This window comes from Stegodyphus dumicola, chromosome 4 (assembly GCF_044657685.1).
Source record: "Stegodyphus dumicola isolate Sdum_Otavi_A_Nest chromosome 4, ASM4465768v1".
In the NCBI taxonomy this organism is placed as follows: domain Eukaryota; kingdom Metazoa; phylum Arthropoda; class Arachnida; order Araneae; family Eresidae; genus Stegodyphus; species Stegodyphus dumicola.
In genome coordinates, this window is record NC_140771.1 from 177,391,063 (window position 1) to 177,410,870 (window position 19,808).

Sequence of the window (19,808 nt, forward strand, 5' to 3'; positions counted from 1 at the left end):
GGAAAGCTCCTTTGAAGAATGTTAGAATTGGATAATTTGCTTACAAAAGCATCAAATAAATAGTAAGAACTGAGTATCGTCTGCTATAGAAGAAGATAATGGATTTAATATTTCTTTTCGCGATTTACGTGAATGTATAAATCCTTTTAATAGTTCTAAGGAAAATATTTGATAAAAACTTTTTCAAATGATTTGAATTTAGGGGTCATTTTTCTGGACCACTCTTATAAATATAAAACATTATTTTTTGTAAATCTGACTGAAACCACTTTCCATTTCCCATATTCTATGTAATTAGTGCATTTCCGTGCTCATGTTACACAATACATTAAGCACTATACTACGAACATAGCTAGCTAGTTAGTATTTTATCATCTCTTTAAACTATGACCGTCTTTTTTGACACGTTCTGCAAGTAATTGTAATTGTTGTTAGGTTACACCTCAAAATATTTCATCATTATCAGGATATTTGCTGGCAAACGACAATTGAAAAATTATATGAGATATATTGCACAATTTTTCCAGGTGCAATTTCAAAGATCCTTGAAAGAGAAAGGTTTACATTTAAGTCAAAAAATTGGTCTTCTTGTTCTTATCTTGAGAACAAACTGATCCACACTTTACTTAAAAAAGTGCATAATATTCATACAAAACACAATAAAAAATACAGAAGTTTTTTTACCCTGTATTGCGGTCTGTGCTGATAGCGAATGACTTCCGAGACATCTAGATAGATTTGTACGGAGATGAGGCCACTGAAAATACAAAAGAATTCACTTTCAATCTTTATAGCCTTTTTAAATACAGGTTATTTTATTTGTTCTTTAAAACTGAATAGAAACCAATATTATTCATATAACCAATATTTATGCTTTCCTTGCAAGTATATATTCCGAGCAAAGGGAAGATTTCTAAACATTCTTCAGTAGGACATTATGATTGTATGCTTTTTCTAAACATAAAAAACATGTCTATAAGATTAGATATTTCAATAAACAAAGAACTAAACAACATGACGCACTTAAAGTTAGCAATACTTACTTTGAAATATAAGAACACTGCAGTTAAGAACAACATATATAAATTGGTGATAATAAGGTGGCTTACAAGCAACAGCGTTGGATATTATCAACCCAGATCAGTTTTGGGCTCATTTCGGAATCTTCACATGAATCCACATAAATAAAAACCATATGACAGGAGATAAATTATTCGTGAATTATTCGAGGGAGACCTAATCCGCCTTGTCCCAGCGGGACCATATGATTAAAAATAGGTGAACCCTCCTCCAAACCAAAACGATGGCAACCAGACAGGAGGTATATGACAGGAGGTATCAAGTCTGTAGTTGACTGCCCAAAGCATCCATAGTTGAATGTGAAAACTGCATATGCACTGTAGCATGGAGGTAGGAAGTAAGATGGAGTCGCCCTAAACAAGTTTCTCCGTACCTTGCTCTGAAGCACCGGCGATCCCTACGTGGTGACCAAAACATTGGGTCATTTACCATTGAGTTCTATGAGATTTGACGCGTTCGGGTCTAAATATTTTGTAATTACGTCGCAAATATACATATAAATGTATATATTTTCTTTTTCTACAACACTTCAGAGTCCTATGTATGTGAAAACAACATATTTTTAAACAACATTTCATTCTGAACGGAATTAAATGCTATACTTTTCACAGGACAGTTTTCTCAGAATGGTTTAATTTGAATGAAATATTTTCACAAGTTTCCGTTAAATACATTAGAAGAAAAAATTAAGGTAATTCGATTTTATTCGGTTAAGGTACAAAAATTAAGATCAAAGTTTATTGTATTATTAATATTAAAATTATGCATTATTTCTTTTCTATTTATAGAGCTTCTTCTTAAAATACTTTCTTAAATATGACATGATTTTTTGGCTTCTTTTAAATCGAAAAATGTAAGTCAATTTATAATTAATGCTCTATTCGGTTCATTTTAAATTAGAGAATTATTAGGAATTAGCGAAAATTAAATAGGTATTAAATAGTATTTGACTTTCTCTGAACATTTCTAAAAGGGAATAAAATAAGTTTTTTTTTTTTTTTTTTAAAGTATTATTTAAAACTTGTAACTGAGTTATAAAATGTAAAGGGAATAATTCTTTTAATTATACTTATCAGATTTTTTTTTTTTTACCCTTCATTTCAACAATACATATTCCAAAACTCTTTATTACGTTCTTAAGTGCGCATCTCATATCATTTGCGTTACAATACCTTTTAACAGATTGCTTTCCAATACGAACAATTCTTGCTTAAATAGTTTTATAACGTATTTGTGAACAGGATTTCAATTTATGTTTACAATTCAATATTAAGGTTATTATATATTTAGATAACATTTATAATCATTATAAATTAGATACATTTAATCATTAGATTTCTTCACAGTACTTTCACATTTGTTTATAAGTGAATAAATTCTTCATTTCAAATACATTTATAAATAATTTAATGAATATTTAAGTATTTTGTCAAAGGCAGATACATGCTTTTTGCAAGCACATGCATAAATACCCATACATATTTCCTATTTATCATTTCCGGCATGTGCAAATCTTTAATTTCTGTGCATTCACTATATTTTTCGTGTAAAGTAATTTACACTAATTTAGCATACACCCGAAAGTTTTACATAAAAAATATATATGAATATAATTTGAATGAAAATTATAAGTATTATTTTTAATACCCACTCAAAGGTCAGCTTTTCTTCAAAATTCCTCCACGATGGCATCTCTCTCTTTAGGCAGATAGCCCTTGCATGCGTTACTGTATTTAATAAAAACTTAATCTGACCTATGAGCCTAATTACAAATATTTTAACATACATAATTTTATATTTACAATTAGCCATCAAGTTTCAAACTTTTCAAATCTTCTAGAAAATAAATTTTGGCAGATCTCTTTTAGCAATTTTCTTAAAATCTATATTTTTGTAGTGCAACAGCTTAGAATTTTATAAAACAAATTCATAATCAAAATCGCTGTTGTTAGTTATCGAAAAATAAACAAGATGTGATTTTTGCGTAAATGTCAGTAAACTATACGAATTGCTATTATCCATTACACTATGAATGTTTCTTTCATGTGAGAGTGTCCCTTTTCCGATTTCTATGGAACTGTCGTGTGTCGAAGTACTATCAGAATCTTGTCAAGCGAGCTTCTGAATGTAAACAAAGAACACCCCGTCTGGTGACCCAAGCTTCAAAGCGTTGCTTCACTTCTAGCGCGGAATGGCCCCTCCTCCCTTTCCTACCTCCATGCAATGTAGGGTCCAGAACGTTTCTTTAGTCACTGTTATGACAGGTATTGTTCGGCTATTGCTTTCAATATGGAATAGGTTGTTTTTCTCTGCAGCTTGTCTGTGTCTCCATACGAATTCTGTTAAGTAATGAGCTCTTCCACACTGCCGTTTATTTCTTCGTTTAGTTGATCTCTACGCGTGTTCTGTTGTTTCAGGGCAAATGTCAGTGTCTCGAGATCAGAGTTTACATTGAAATAAAAAAGAAAAAAATCTGATATTTCTAGAATAATCCAGAACAGCTCTTAAAGTAGCAGAACGGTCGCAAGAGTCAGGGATACAATTTTTGTAAATACGCAAAAATTACCATATAATTTTTAGAACTTTTTATGAAAGCAGCCTTTGTAAATGATAAGAGTTTGTAATTAAGTAATTTCAATATCATTAGCGTTGACTTATATATAACAACGAAGTACTTAGTAATAATGTTACTCTGAATAGAATAGTATTTTCATGCAATAGTGAATAAAAAGTGATTTCTGAAAAAGCATAATTTAAACTTACGACTCTTCCATAATCAAATAACTTACGAAATGAGCAAACATAACTAATATTTACAGGCATTTAACTGAATTAAAAATACAAGTTTTAATTTGCTTTTTCAAACTATAATGCAAACAATAAAGTACTTAGTAATAATGTTACTCTGAATACAATAGTATTTTCATGTAATAGTGAATAAAAAGTGACTTCTGAGAAAGCATAATTTAAACTTACGACTCTTCCATGGTTTCATTTGGCTTATCCTGTAAAAAGAAATTTATCAAACATAAGTATTTTGGTTCGGTTAAAAATTTCCAAACGTGTATAAATATTTTGCAATTTTGTAAGCATTTGATTGGATAATTTATATTATGGCAAACCACACTATTTTTCTAAAGGGAGGGATGCTTTGGTGAAAATGACTAATAGCACATTACACGTGAGGGAAACGCAAAACCTCCATGCATCTAGCCGCCAGATTATAATGCAGGTAGAACTTCTAACATTCAGCGAATTTTTAGTTTCATATTTTGGTGAGAAAATTGTGTATGGCATACACTGATGTTTTTTACTGGTATTAAATTCTATTTGAAACGCTGAATTAAATACTATGTTTAAGCATTAGGAAATTTTTTCATTCATGCTTTATTTAATAAAATTTTGGAAAAAAATAATAAAGCGCTTAATTATATGCCCATTGTACACTAATTCAATAATAATCGGCTAATGGAGTTAGAGAAATGCTAGAATACATTGTCAAAAATGTTTTTACATACCAATAATCTTAACTTAATATCATTTATTTCGCGCATCAAAAATGTTCTTTTTTTTTTTTTTTTTTTTTTTTTTTTTTTTTTTTTTCTGAAAATATTGCTACCTGTTTTTTATTTTTTAACAACTGGATTGCAACTTTGTTATAATTCATATAATGCTTTCTTAAAATCATTGGCAGTAGGAATGACATTCCTGAAAGCATTTAAAAAGTTTTTATAGGAATAGCAGAAATGCCTTTTATCTATTTTTTATCTAAATAAACATGGAAAGATGCAATTACCGTCTTCAGTTCAGGTGTTCTCAACACAACAGAAAATTAACTTTCGCTAAAATTTCGCTTTTCGCGCAAAGTCGCTAAACAGTAGTAGTTCGATTCTAGACGAATGGGCTGGCTTCATGTCCCTTACTGTGGTTTTCTCTATGCGTAACATGGATATGAGTCAGCTCCTCTTAGAAAGTCCTCCATGAAGGCAACGGTCCCCTTAGTCAGATAGCGCTCACACGATTTTCTGATCGTGTGAGCGCTATCTGACTAATTTGATAGTAAAAAATACCAAGGAATTAGATCCGCCAGGGTTCCGGTTTTAAACGCATAGTATGTAAAGGAGTTGGGATCATAGATCCGTTTCTTGGACGTGTATCGTAATGGCTTTTACCTTCCATTTTAGCTTAAACAGCTGTGCACATAGTAAACTGGGTAGCCATTAGATGCATAAGTGCCTTCAGTATGGTTCTTCTATTTTCTACACAGATGGTGGGCTTGGTCCTTCTTGTATCGGCCCATCGTGTGTAGCTCCACCGCGTGTTCATAGTTAGCAATAATTCAGACGATATTATCAGAATGATAGGCGTGATGGGCTATAGAGTGGGCCGATGACCCATCGATTTTCAGTAAGATAGAAAGGCCTTTCTGGGAATCTGTGAAGGGCTCAAGTAATCGACTCAGTAAACAGCATCTTTCTTCTTCCAACTAAAGCAGCAGATATGTTTTAATCTTCATTTTCCAGTAGGGCATGTAAAACGAATCATCTCGTTGTCAGCAAAGCTTCATTAATTTTATGTAACCGTTTTATGCTTTTAAATGCATCTTCTGAACCAGACTTAGTATCCAGATTTCTTTCGAACTGAAAACTTAAGTCGCTGAAAAGGCTTTCTTCGTCTAAATCTAATTCATTACTAAAATGAAGTTCATTGAACGTTTTCGTTTTTGGTCCCATTTCGGTAACAAAATTCACTTTGAAATATGAAATGTGTAATGCCATTATATATATTGTAGAGACATTAGATCATTTCGAAGCAGGAGATTTGAAAAATGAGCAATGTCCTCACCGGGACTCGAAGCACGGACCTCTCGAATACGCGTCGAGCGTGCTGACCCCTACACTACGAAGGCATGCTAAGAAGGCTGGAGAAATACCTTATAATACAACAAAATTTTGTTAACGATATTGTTAACAGAATGCCAGTTAAACAGTTTGTCAGCAAAATGCTCTCGTATTATACAAAAGATTACGTTGTACTTGTGACGTTATCTATATTTAACGAAATCAACTATTTTCTCTAATTTACACTCGTCTGTAAAGTGAAAATCTTTGAACTTTTACGGATGAGTTCAACTGGATTGCATTTATCTAAGAAAATTTCCCCTGGCGAGTAGGTTTATGTCTCTTAGAATAGAGTTAACTAACGCTACCTGAACTCGTTTGTGTGCATTCTAAATTGTAATTCATTAGCAAATTGAGTTCCTTTATGACTAATGAGGAACTCATACAATACGTATTTTAAAAAGAATTTCAAACTTATAGGTTCATCAATAAGTGCATATTTAAGAATAATATAATAGTTATTCGGTAAAAAGGAATCACTTTTCGAACTAAAATTTATTTAAAAAAAGAAACAATGAACCGCTATTCAGCATGAATAAAATATACTTACTCTTTCGTATCTTTCTTGAAAATGATAAGTATATTTAAATTTCCTGAAAAGAAACAGAAAATTAAAAATGCAATTTTAATTATTTCTTAATATAAATTTATGTAAGAAATTAGGCATTCACTAGAGCATTTTAAGAGCATGCATTGTACATGAAAGCAATTTAAAACGTAGACGTTGAAATTTTCGATTGCACAAATTAAATAATAATGAGGAAAATATAACAATTGATTCATCATAAATCCATCTGTTTGGTACAAAATATTTCAATTCAAAAACAGGAAACGCATTCTCTTACTCTGATCTAAATAAAAATATTATTAAAATTACTAAATTACTTTCTAAAAATTTGCGTTAGTCAGTTCTATGTTTCTTACACTCAGCTACTAATATTATTTGAAAGAAGTTTGGTAGCTGTAATAGCAGCGAAGGATAAAATTTCAGAAACTAATTCGTTAGTAACGGCCTTTATTCTTGTAGTTACAGATGAAGTCGTCGCGGACGAAAATTTCGCGGAGGAAACAACGCAAAAGGAGATCATCGTCCTGCAAAGGGAGATTATGGTGGGAGAAAAGAAGACAATGCGAAAACATCGCAGTTCTAAAAACATTGTGGTACAAAGTATACAAGTGCATGTCGTTGAAGCATACAATGCGTTACTGAAGCCCGCTGTATTTTTACATTATGAATGGAAATGAGTGTATCATATGATATATGAAATATCCAGTGGAACATATCCTTTGGAACATTTTCCCAATGTTCTGGGCTCATTATCGCTGCAAATTAAGCCTGCCACATTCATGGTTATCTAATGCTTTCAAATAAAAAGAGTTTTTAATATGATCGAAGATATCAACTTCTTACATAATGAACTTGTGCAGCACACAAAATAAAAATTATTCCTACAATCCTTTCTCCTTAATGCATCATATAAATACCAACAACTGACTACAATTACAGTAGGCGCCCGCTTACTGTGATCGTAGTTAACGATGCTATTTGGATATTGTTATAGAATTGCTGAGGTCCCACCCATTTGAAAACGTGTAAAATCGATCGCTTATCGTGATCAACAAGTCGGTTATGTTATCAAAATAGTTTAGAATACTTTAATATATAATTAAATATTATAAAATACTTTAATCTGATCTTTAATATTATAAAATGCTTTAATCTGAGGGCCCACCAGCGGCCGAGCGGTAAAGTCGCTGAACACTGGTAGTTCGGTCCAAGGTTCGAATCCCGCGAACGGGCTGGTTGCATGGGCGTTTTCGTGGTTTTCCCCATGTGTAACGTGTATACGAGCCAGTTCCCCTTAGAAAGTCCTCCACGAAGGCATCCCTCCCCTTAGGCAGATAGTCCTAGTGTGCTTTGGGATCTGAATCTTTAATATTATAAAATATTTTAATCTGAAGTCGCCAAATAAACGATAAAATAGCCAAATATGTTCGAAATAGAGTATCGAAATTATCAAATGACACAGACATATCGCCAAGGTTGCCAAACTGCTTGATTTTGATTTAAGGCAACAATGTACAAAGGAGCCAAGACTGACTGCTGGACTAAACCGACTGGGAGCATGACCGATTAGAGCGAAAATTCTTCATGACTCCTTCTTTTTTTTTTTTTTTTTTTTTTTTTTTTTGTGCCAAAATAGTTCTCCGCTTGTTTTGATCGGCACACTTTTATGAATATTCTGTTTGGAAAACTCTCATTACTTTATTATGTTTCAGAATTTTCATCGCGGAGTCTAGCAAAAGGCGTAATGATCTGAGGGATAAAATCTACTTGCTAACCTTTATGACCAACAGACATCCAACTATTAATGATTGTTTTCCCTAATTAAAAATGCTGTATAAGTATTTATATGTTTCTAGTCGTATTTATATTTAATTAGTTAAATTCTGTTGATATTTTGAAGGATAATTTTTTCATCTCTTAATGTTATCAACATAGTTATGGAATAGACGTGATCAGATTAAGCGGCACCTACTTATTTCAACATCATTTGATTCAGCCGGCTTAGTACTCAGTTTTAAAGGAACGAGACTCATTTTCTACTACTTGCACTAAAATATCAGCAATGAGAAATCTTTAATGCGCGAACTGAATCATGCGTGAATCGATCTGCTAACCTTTTATTTTACGCTTCAGAACCCAAAAAGTTTTGAAGTCTCATGTGCACAAAGTGTATTTAAGAAACTTCTATCGAGGGCTTTTGCACTGCCGCAGCTTGAAATTTTGTAACAGTACCGCTAATAATTGGGCCTTCTTAAACTTCAAGATGTTAAGATCATGTCGTGAGGATTCACCATTATGCTGACTATTGAAATGTTATAGCAAATTTTAAGTTTGAGAATATTTTACAATATAAAATGTATTGTGGTCGTTGAATACTAGAACCGTCCTTTCAAAGGCGTTTTTTCGGCAGAACAATAATTATTAAAATCAATGAAATATAATTTTCACAATTTTCAGAAAATGTTACGCAATCAATTTAGTCATATCCGTTATGGGCATTGAACTCCTCGCTGCGCGAAACTAAATTCAAATAAAATTTTAGGTCTGAACTCAAAGTACATTAAGGAGAAATAAAGGTTGATTTCTCTTGCCTAGAGAAAGTAGAAAACAAAATATTTACATTTCGTCAGGCAGCTGATGGTGTTGATGTATTTAATTATGGCAAAGCACACTTGGGCTATCTGCCTAATGGAAGGGATGCCTTCGTGGAGGACTTTCTAAGGGAAACTGGCTCGTATACACGTTAGATACGGGGAAAACCACGAAAACACCCATGCAGCCAGCCCGTTCGCGGGATTCGAACCTCGGACCGAACTACCAGTGTTCAGCGACTTTACCGCTCGGCCGCTGGTGGGCCTCAGGCAGCTGATGAAAACATCGTAAATAGTGGCTGTCAAAATTTTGTAGCACGTATTATTCAAATAGCATAGACTTACAAAAGCAACCATTGTTTGGACTTTAATTTTTCACAACAAGACTTTTTTGACAACTAGGACTTTTCTCTATGAGAAACAGATTGCAAGCTATTATAAATGCAAAAGGTATGAATACAAAGTATTATATTTTGTTCCCAAATTTTGCTCTATGATCTTGTCAATACATTTTTGACACGCAAATTTACGTTTTTGTTGTATATTTTGTGTAAAAGGCATATTTTACACAAAGTTTCATTAGATTTGTGTCTTTATTGGCTCCTGTGCTCATTATGTCCAGCTAAAACTGTCAAGCATTTCCTCTGTTAGCTAGATTGATCAATTATAGGCAACTGCCAATACCATTTTTACCCACTATAAACCTTTTCTCAAACGTCCAAACAGCATTCGCTGACTTCCTACAGGCGGTAGGTCGCGTCGAAAGTTTTAAAATTTTGTATAGCTACCCCAGGGATGTACGTAACTAGGTACAATTGTCACAGAGAATAAAAACATAAACCATTGAAAGATTTAACACAGCTTGAGTAAGCCTCATTCCAGAGATCACATATTATTGTCCATCATCATAATACAGTACGTGTGTGTGAGTGTGTGATTAGGGCAAAGCCTCGAGGGCTATCTGCCTAAGGGGAGGGATGCCTTCGATATAATACAGGACGAATCGTATGTTTATGGCTATGATGCCAAGTCAAAGCAAATGCCATCACAGAAAGCTTGACCAAGTAAGTTTTATCAGGCCCCTTTGGTGTGAAAAACACATTGTCAGTACTTTATGACAGTGATCATTTACACCATGAACGTTTAACACTAGTTTGCAAAATGTTTTACAGGCATGTACTACAATCAATCGGATAATGTTAATAGAAATTAATAAAAGAAATTGGGCTTTTGTAAATTCGCGCCTACACAGCGAGAATGTTTTATATCTGACGACAATCCAGATATCAGACATTTTGGCCCAAAATTGTTTTCTTTTTTTCTCAGGTCTTTATTTTTTAATTTTACCATGTAAAGTTTACCGTTTTCCTGGTAACCACCTTAATAAGGGAACAATTCTAGAACGTTAGGAAACATTAAGCAAAACATTACAATTCTAAATTAAGTCAATGATTTACTATCATCAGCATTATCATTTACACAGCTATAATGTTTTGGATATATTCATTGACATTTTTATGTGTAATGTTTATTAAGATTACCCATATTTACAAAGAAAATTGATTCGGATCTGACGACGATCTCCCACATTGTGTTGGTGTGGTGTGGTGTATTTAATTACGGCAAAGCTCACTAGGGCTATCTCCCTAAGGGGAGGGATGCCTTCGTGGAAGACTTTCTAAGGAAACTGGCTCGTATACACGTTACACATGGGGAAAACCACGAAAACGCCCATGCAACCAGCATGTTCGTGGGATTCGAACTCGGACCGAACTACCAGTGTTCAGCGTCTTTACCGCTCGGCCGCTGGTGGGCGTGAAATAAAGGACAAAGCAGTGTGTCCAGGACAGTACCTTGTCTCTCAATTACCATTATCATCCTTTCCAATCTTGCATGTCTTTGAGTAGGGCAAACGCGCAAGCAGTTTTTTCTCCATGAGAAGCCAAAGAAAAAATTCTTTGGCCGGAGCCAAAAGGTATATAGCAACATCTCAATTTGAGTTCCAACTTTCTAAAAGGAACCACAAGGGACAAAGAAAGCAAAAAACAAATTACAAGAAGAAAAGGAAAGGAGGAAAGGTTGGTTTGGTTTATAACGATTATAGCAAAGCTTTGATGGCTATCTACCTAAGGGGAAGCATCCCTTCGTGGAGGACTTTCTAAGTGGAACTGGCCCGTATACATGTTACGCATGGGGAAAACCACGAAAACGACCATACAGACAGTCCCTTCGCGGGATTCGAACATCGGATCGAATTACCAGTGTTCAGTGACGTTACAGCTCTGCTGCTGGTGGTCCAAAGGACGAAAGGTAAATGGGATTCCGGAATCACGAAACCCGTTTCATCAATAAGGTGATACTTTAAATGGGCTAAGATATCTCAGGATTGCCACACCCGTTCTAACAAAGAGCCCCTGAAGACGAACGGTAATCAGGAGGAAACTAATTTGAAGATAGCAACATAGGTTAGTTTCTGAATCTGTAACTTAAAAAACTCAGTGCATGAAATAAATTATCAATCTTCATATAAGCTGCAATTTGAAGTAAAGCTGAAGTCTGCATTATAGAAACACTGACTTTACAGATAGTAAATGACTGACATTCAGGATGTAACGTAATTGGAATTACAGTGCACTTATTATTATTTAAACGTAAGTAGTGAGAAAGAAAGGAAAATAAAAAATACATACTCACAATCTTCCTTGCATTTCGAAGTACATTCTTCAAGCTTATGATCCTCTTTTTCTTCGTAAATTTTTTCCATCCATTCATCTGAGACAAAATAATATAAATCAAAGAAAATGAGAAGGGAAAAACATAAACATTATAGGTTGGAAGAAAGCCGTGATTTTGTTTTGCCTAATTTATGAAGATAAAAATTTAGCATAAATTCGCAAGATGGTGTATATCACCGATTTCGCTATTGATGTCTATGGCTGATAGCTTAGCAACGAACTAACCAGCTCTTTTCCTTTGCAATATATCTAAAATATTCAACTAACTGGCAAATAATATTAATTTAGATAATAAAACGATTAATGTGAACAATAATAATGAATAAATACAAAATTAAACAGTGCCAAAACTATTGTTATGTGCGTACGGGTTCGCAATGGGCTGATTGCACACAGAACTCATGACAGCATGATGAAATTTATTTAGAAAAGAAATAAAATTCTTTACAGTTCGGGACTTTTTCACACAAATGTACTTGTGCAGCTCTTCTTCCTATGACAGACTACAATCAGTAGTTACCACTTCTAACTATTATAAACGCTGAACACAAGGTAGTGCAAAGCGCATTTAAAACTGAAGCTCTCACGGCGATTTTTAATGCTCTGAACTCAACTGAAAACTGCTTTCTGTTCTTATGAAGTCTTTCCCCGTCCACCGAGAAATTTCCAGTAAATTTCTGGAAGGCAGCCACGGTTACAATTACATAAGACCGGGTACTGTTACAGTTACACAGGGACCGAACCAATTACAGTTACACGGGAATCAAACCAAAATGTCACCAAATGGTCGCCAAGCTTTGTGACTTTTGGAAGGATTGGCGACTTTTGGTGACAAAAATTAGTCTCCAAAACTGTTGCTAAATAAATCAATGATAAACGGATTTAACCCTGTACTCCTATTTTCCTCGCAATGCTTCGCTTTCTGAGCCTTTCATGTTACATCGTGCAAGAGGTATTACAATTTATATATAATTTCACTAAAATTATTTACATATATACAAAATTCGTAATATTACGTTAAAAGGAAAAACATACAGTTTAAAACTGAGTGTTTAATTTGTCCATGCTGAATTAAAATATTTGCTAATCGAAAATTTTTATTTTTTTTATTTTTTATTTATTTATTTATTTATTTATTTATTTATTTTTGATAAGATTTCATTTGTGAATTATAACTATTTTAAAAATCAACCTCATTACCTCCCAGAAATATTCATTTAAGCGTTATGCTACAAATTATTCAGTACTATCTGGCCCCCCTTAGCCTTGTGGTGCCCAACCTTTAATTGGGTCTAAGAAAGTTTAAACTTTAAAAATTTCGGCGAGCCTCAGTTATATATCGGATTTTTAATACTTCAGTTGTAAAGGTATATAATCACAAACTATAGAAATGTGTGGTATGATTTGTTAAGGAAAACGCTTAGTTATATACGCTTAGTTTTACTATTTATTAAAAATTCAATAAGATACAAATTAAATACAGGAGAAGCATATTTTAATGTGAAACCTGACATTGCGCGTCTTCTACTAGTTTAATTCTACTCTGATACATATGACGCTGTGGCTAAATTTATGCAGTCAATTGGATGTTCGTTTGACACTAGATCTGAGCTTTGATTTTAACAAGTTCGTGGTTGAAATGATAATTGGCTTTTGCAATAATAAGATGGTTCAAAATAGGAATTTAATTTGAAAATTTTCTTTTAAAAGTGGATATTTTTTCTCATCTACGAGCATTCGATAATCTGTTTGTGACATTCTTGTTTTGAATTACAGATCAGACTGAAAATTAATTATTTTCATTTCTAGATCAGTGGAATTTGAATATAAAATTTTTGCAATATGTTCCAATATTTCAAAAATATTAGTATCAACAATGGGATTTGAAATTAATGAGTGAATGGCCTAAATTTTATGAAAATCAGAAATTCTAATTAAGCTCGATATGAAATCAGGAATTATTTTTTAGTTTGAATAGATTTTCAAAATATTTAATTGCTTCAATTTTCTTCCCCAGAGTTTTAAAGCGACAAAAGTTAAAATACTTTATAATTTAAATATTACATTCAATTTAATTTTGTTTTAAATGCGCTTATATTTCTTAGTAACTCAATAATAGTCTTTTCTTTTCACTGAAGTTTAAATTCGTTTTGGCTGTTTTGTCTGTAGTAAAGGGTAAACTAGATAACCAGCTTTGATAACTATGTTTTTCAAAGCTTATCTTCTGGTTTCAAAAAGTTGTTTATCTCTAGAAGTTCTAAAAATTGTTGTAGGACATTTTCCTTACTAAGCCATCTAATTTCAGAATGTAAGATTAAAGTTCCATACTCGTCATAAAATTCATCAGTCCATACTTTGAACAACCTGTTCTAATAGTCAAATACAAATATAATTTACAGTTTTTCGAGCCATTTTCAACACGCGTTCATAAAGTAAAACAGTCATACATGACCGCTTGTTGTTGATGATACAGTGCCAGTTAAAACAAGTTTTGAGAGTCAGCATAATTCTTACATAATGTGATGAAACCAACAGCAGACCCAATCATGGCAGATCCGCTGTGTCAATTATTATGGACGCAAGATCTTGAAGCTAAAATTTCAGTTATAGTCTTAGATATATGTCCACTGTGTCTTGATATATGCCTTTCAGTAGCAAAACTGACAGTATATGTGTCTTTCCTGGACAATCATTAAAGAGGCCATCCTTATAAAAATGCTTACTTAAGTTACATTGCAGATGGCTGTTGATTCATCACACAGAACACATTTTTGTAATTCATCTTTTATCCGGAGTCTGCACACACCCCCCCCCCCGCGGGTCGACGTAGAGAATTCTGCGAAGCTACTGGCTTTTATGTACTATGAAATTGTAAACGAAATTCATAATAATATATCAGGTTAATCAGAATATGCCTCTTACTATTATTACTTGGAATGCAAATGGACTGTTCCAAAAAGCTTACGAGCTCAAGGAGTTCTTATACGAATTTTCCCCTGATATTGTACTCCTACAGGAACATATGCTTGGCCCCCAAAACTATTTCAGAGCTTTCAATTATGTTACATACCGCTCGGACAGACCAACTGATGGAAGGTATGCACCCAGAGGCAATGCACGAGGTGGATTGCTAATTTTAATTAAGCGCTCCATTTCTCATTATGTCATACCATTACCACAGCTTTTAGCTATTGAAGCCTTAGCTATTGCACTCACGCCAAACACTTCAGGACGAATCATTATTATCTCCACCTATTTTCCTATACACACACCCGTAAATTCTGTGAAAACAGATTTACAAACATTATTAAACATTAACAATCGAGTTATCATAGGTGGATATTTTAACCCACACAACCGCGCGTGGAATTGTTGGGATATTAATGAGTACGGACGCATAATTAATAAGGTTGCCCAAGCGACCAATGTTAACCTATCATTCCCAGTGAAACCAACACATTGTGGGATAGGCAGACCATCTATTATGGACTTTTTTTATTCTGTAAAACATTAAGTCTCCTAGTTATGTTGAAAGTCTGACGGAGATGTCCTCGGACCATGTAATGATGGAAATTACTACCAATTCATACAGTACACCATACAAAAGAGCCCTTATTACTAACTGGGCAGGATATGCCAAAGCTCTAAACAACACCCAGTACCCTACCAATACAATACAATCGAGGAATGAGTTAGACGCTTTTTTAAAGGTAATTCAGTGATGAACTCCATAATGCATTATTGAATAACAGAAAAACTGTGAGAGAAGACAAGAGATACAAGAACAATACCATTCGACAATTAATTAGAAATAGAAATTGAACTGTACTCAGGAGCTGGTTGACTTTGTATTTAATAACAAAGATTATCATCACAAAGCTATTAACTTTATTATGTATTTATTAATCATTTTGTTGTTGTAGAGAAGCGATCTGGCTCCAAAACATTTTAAATTCTCAATCACAAAGCTGTAAGATCTGTTACAGCAAGTACACAAAAGAAAAGAATACTCAATTGAAATTACGTGGGTCGAGAGTATAACGCGCTAGCAGCGCCTCCTGTCGGCAACTCTTAATCACTACTGAACATACTCCCGACCTTGAAACCTTACGAGTTTCAAAATATTACAATTAGTATACACTGTTTTAAAGCACAATATAATAACAAACAATTGTAAGCAATAACAATACAATGGTTCAATTTTAAAACGCACATTAAATCATAAATGCAATATAAACACTAGAAAGAAACACATTACAATACACAATACATAAATCTAATTACAATTCCCCGGAAGAACACAAATGTCCCTCACATTTCTTTTTAACATTTTACCACCTGATAATACTATGTTAATCACTCGAACTTTTTTATCTTTTCCAAAAATTATTTCTGCAATTCTACCTGTTAACCATTTTGTACTGGGCATATGCTCATCTTTGACTAACACAAGTGAACCCACCTTAACATTATCTTTAGCAAACATCCATTTACTACGTTGTTGAAGGTTATTTAAATAGTCTCTCTTCCATAACTTCCAAATTTGTTGACTATATTTCGTTATTTTTTCCACTTTGAGAGCCTATTTTCTGGTATCTCAATAAGTTGAGGTTCAGCTATTGAAGTTAAAGACCTTCCTATGAGAAAATGTCCGGGGGACAAGGTTTCAAAATTATCAAACTCGGATGACAGGGGAGTAAGGGGTCTAGAATTTAATACGCTTTCAATTTCTAGAATTACAGTGAGAAATTCTTCAAGAAACAGATGAGCATTGCCAATAATTCGTTTCAAATGAAACTTAAAAGATTTCATCCCGGCTTCCCAAAGGCCGCCGAAGTTTGGTGATTTAGGAGGCATAAACCTCCACTCAATGTTTTCACTTAGCAGGTATTTAGTCAGTGTTTCATCTGGGTGTTTAACCAATTTATGCAATTTTCTGAGCTCAATGCTTGACCCACATAATTCTTTACATTGTCACTGAATAATTTTGTACATTTACCCCTGCGACTACAAAATCGTTTCAAACAAGCTATAAAGGTATCTGAAGTAAGATCAGAGACAAAATCTAAATGGATGGCTTTGGTGCTTAAGCATACAAATATGTACACATACACTTTGCTCAGTTTTCCCTTACGTTGATTTTTTAATTTAATGTGGAATGGTCCACAAAAATCAGTTTCAACATTACTAAATGGGTAAGAAGGTTAACACCTTCTCGTTCTTTGGGCAGATCACCCATTATCTGAGTCTCAAAAACAGGTTTGTTTTTAAAACAAGTTATACATTGAAAAACAACTTTACGACAAACATTTCTGCCATTTAAGACCCAAAATTACATTCTGCCATTTAAGACCCAAAACACTAAGGAGGGCTTTTTTAAATCCACTGTTTTCTTGACTTGACTCGCTAGTCGGGCGTAAGCAAAGCACCGAGTAATTCTGTGTCTCGGAAGAGTAATTTTCCTTAGTGGTGTCACTCGACTCTTGTTAACCAATAAATTCTCTTCGAATGCTATTATCCTTCACAACTCTTGCATAAATAGCAGCACCTTAAGCTTTTTGGCTAGCATCGCAGAAGCAGTTTAGTTCTAAGATATCGGTTGGCTCTTGTATATTTAAATTGAGCACGTTTCTAGGAACTCGTAACTCTGAAAGTTCAGGAACCTCGGAGCACCACTGAAGCCATTTTTTTGTAGATCTACAGGTATTTCTTCATCCCAAGAAATTTTCTTCATCTACAAGACTTGTAGAATGAACTTTGCGCGAATAGTAAACGGTGAAAGCAACCCAAGCGGATCAAAAATCCGTCCAATTGTACGTAGCAGGAATCGTTTGGTACTTTCGTTTTTAGACAGACTGTCCACTAGGCTCTGCTTTCCCAATATTAGACAATCTTCAGCAGGATTCCATGACAGAACCAAAACTTTAATAGTGTTGACTTGTGGCTGTGTATCGAAACCTTCACGTGTCCAAAACTGTATCAATGTATTGTCATTCGTAGTCCATTTTCGTAGCACCATGCTAGCTTGGCTCAAAATTGATGTAGCTTGAGTGGAGATCTCAAAAGCATCCGACACATTATCAGCATCAGAAATAAAATCATCCACATACAAACAGCGGTGTAAGCATTCTGTTGTAGTCGGGAAATCTTCAGAGTGCTTTCTCAGGTGAGTTTTCAAGGTAGCAGTCAAAAGGAATGGACTGCTCGTAACACCAAAAAGAACACGATTAAATCTGTAAACTTGAACTTTTACCATTTTCTTCCCACAGAAAACGAACTGCATCTCTGTCCTTTTCGGCTAATAAAATTTGTAGGAAAGCTTTCTCTATGTCTGAAGTAAAGGCGACTTTGTTTAATCTGAAATTAACAAGAATGTCGAATATGTTCGAATTCAGGTTTAGCCCTGACCACGGGCAATCATTTAGACTTAAATGCTTAAAGTTATGACTGGAACTCGCATCAAATACTATTCTCATTTTTGTAGTTGCAATTTCCTCTCTAAAAACTGTTTGATGTGGCAAATAGAACACAGGTTTATCAACAGGTTCCTTCGGACATCTAACTTTCTCTATAATATTCCTATTTTCATAGTCTTTTAAAGTTTCAATATACTGCAAATGAAGATTTGGATCTTTTTAAGTCTACGCATAAGTAAATTAAGTCTGTTTTTAGTAACAATGAAGTTATTATTGAGCTCTCCCCAATCTCTTTTCCATGGTAACTGAACCTCATACCGGTTATCTTTAAGGGTACTCATACACCTTAAAACCCATAACATGTTGGAATAGGTGACTGTTGCAAGAATTGGGATAACTTATTTATTTTAAAAGCAATTACTACCAACTTTTTACAGCTGGCTACATAACATAGCTGCTTTCTGAAATAGTAATCAGAAAGTTTGTGTTGCCACAAATATTTTTATAATTTAATCCGCTTTGTTACAACATTTTTCGTCATATTTCTAACTTGCGTGCACAGTTTAAAACATTCTGTTTCATAATTTAATTTCATATTTAATATATAGCTTTTATAACATTTAGAAACTACTGTGAACCTAAAATTCTAAAAATTTCATGTTAAATTTTTATTTTATTTTGAGTTGAGTTTATAAAACGTAATTTATTAAAAAAATTTGTAATGTTTTCGTCCATAAAATTTTTCGGTATTAAAATATTCATCAGATTGTTGGTTCAGTTAGAAAATAGTGCCCATATAAAGAATTCCATCAAATTTCAAATATGTACCATTAGCCATTTTTAAAATATCATGCGCGCAAGGTGGAAACACGGCGAAATATTTTGTCACAAAGAGGATTAAATTACAAAAGTATTTGTGGCAACACAAAATTTCTGGTTATCAATTTCCAAAGCAGCTATATTATGTAGTCAGCTGTAAAATGTTGGAAGTAATTGCTTACAAAATAAACAAAATATCCCAATTCTTGCAACAGTCACATATTCGAAGATCATGAGGGGTTTAAGGTGTATGAGTCCCCTTAAAACGAACAGTTTTTTCAAATGCTTCTAAAGATTGATCTGTCTCATTTTCACTGGGATCATCTTTAATTCCTATAGACTCAAGTTGCCAAAATTTTTTAATTTCATTTTCTATATCACTATAATTATTAATTAATCCAGAGTGAACTGCTCGCGTATTTTCAGTCTCTGAACCTAAAATGCTACCAGTGGCTATAAAGCCAAAAACAGAATTTTGAAATCTTAGCTCTGAATTGGGTACTTCAACTTGACCGAATTTTAAGATCTGATAAAACGCCTCTGCGCCTAATAATGCATCAATTTTTCCTCTTTTATAAAAGTTTGGATCAGCAAACCTAATGTTTTGAGGAAAATGTTCAGTCGGAACATCTATATTATTTATTGGTATGGAGTCCGAGATTTTAGGCACGCACAAAAATAAACTCATTTCAAAGTCA

At 33.7% G+C, this 19,808-nt stretch overlaps 1 protein-coding gene across 12 annotated transcripts in view; it reads right to left on the reverse strand.

Annotated features, from left to right (window-relative positions):
- The window catches only part of LOC118204448 (acid-sensing ion channel 3-like), a 179,444-nt gene that overhangs the window by 28,550 nt on the left and 131,086 nt on the right, over positions 1–19,808 (reverse strand). For 8 of the 12 annotated variants that reach the window (XM_085815823.1, XM_085815817.1, XM_085815824.1 and 5 more), the window contains 4 exons: positions 11,831–11,912; positions 6,532–6,574; positions 4,057–4,085; positions 685–757 (listed from right to left, as the gene is read on the reverse strand). In XM_085815823.1, coding sequence (XP_085671949.1) covers positions 729–757; positions 4,057–4,085; positions 6,532–6,574; positions 11,831–11,912 — 183 coding nt within the window. In that variant the 3' untranslated portion in view covers positions 685–728. The remainder of the gene's footprint in view (positions 1–684; positions 758–4,056; positions 4,086–6,531; positions 6,575–11,830; positions 11,913–19,808) is intronic. The other 4 variants (XM_085815821.1, XM_085815820.1, XM_085815819.1 and 1 more) reach the window with 1 other exon arrangement.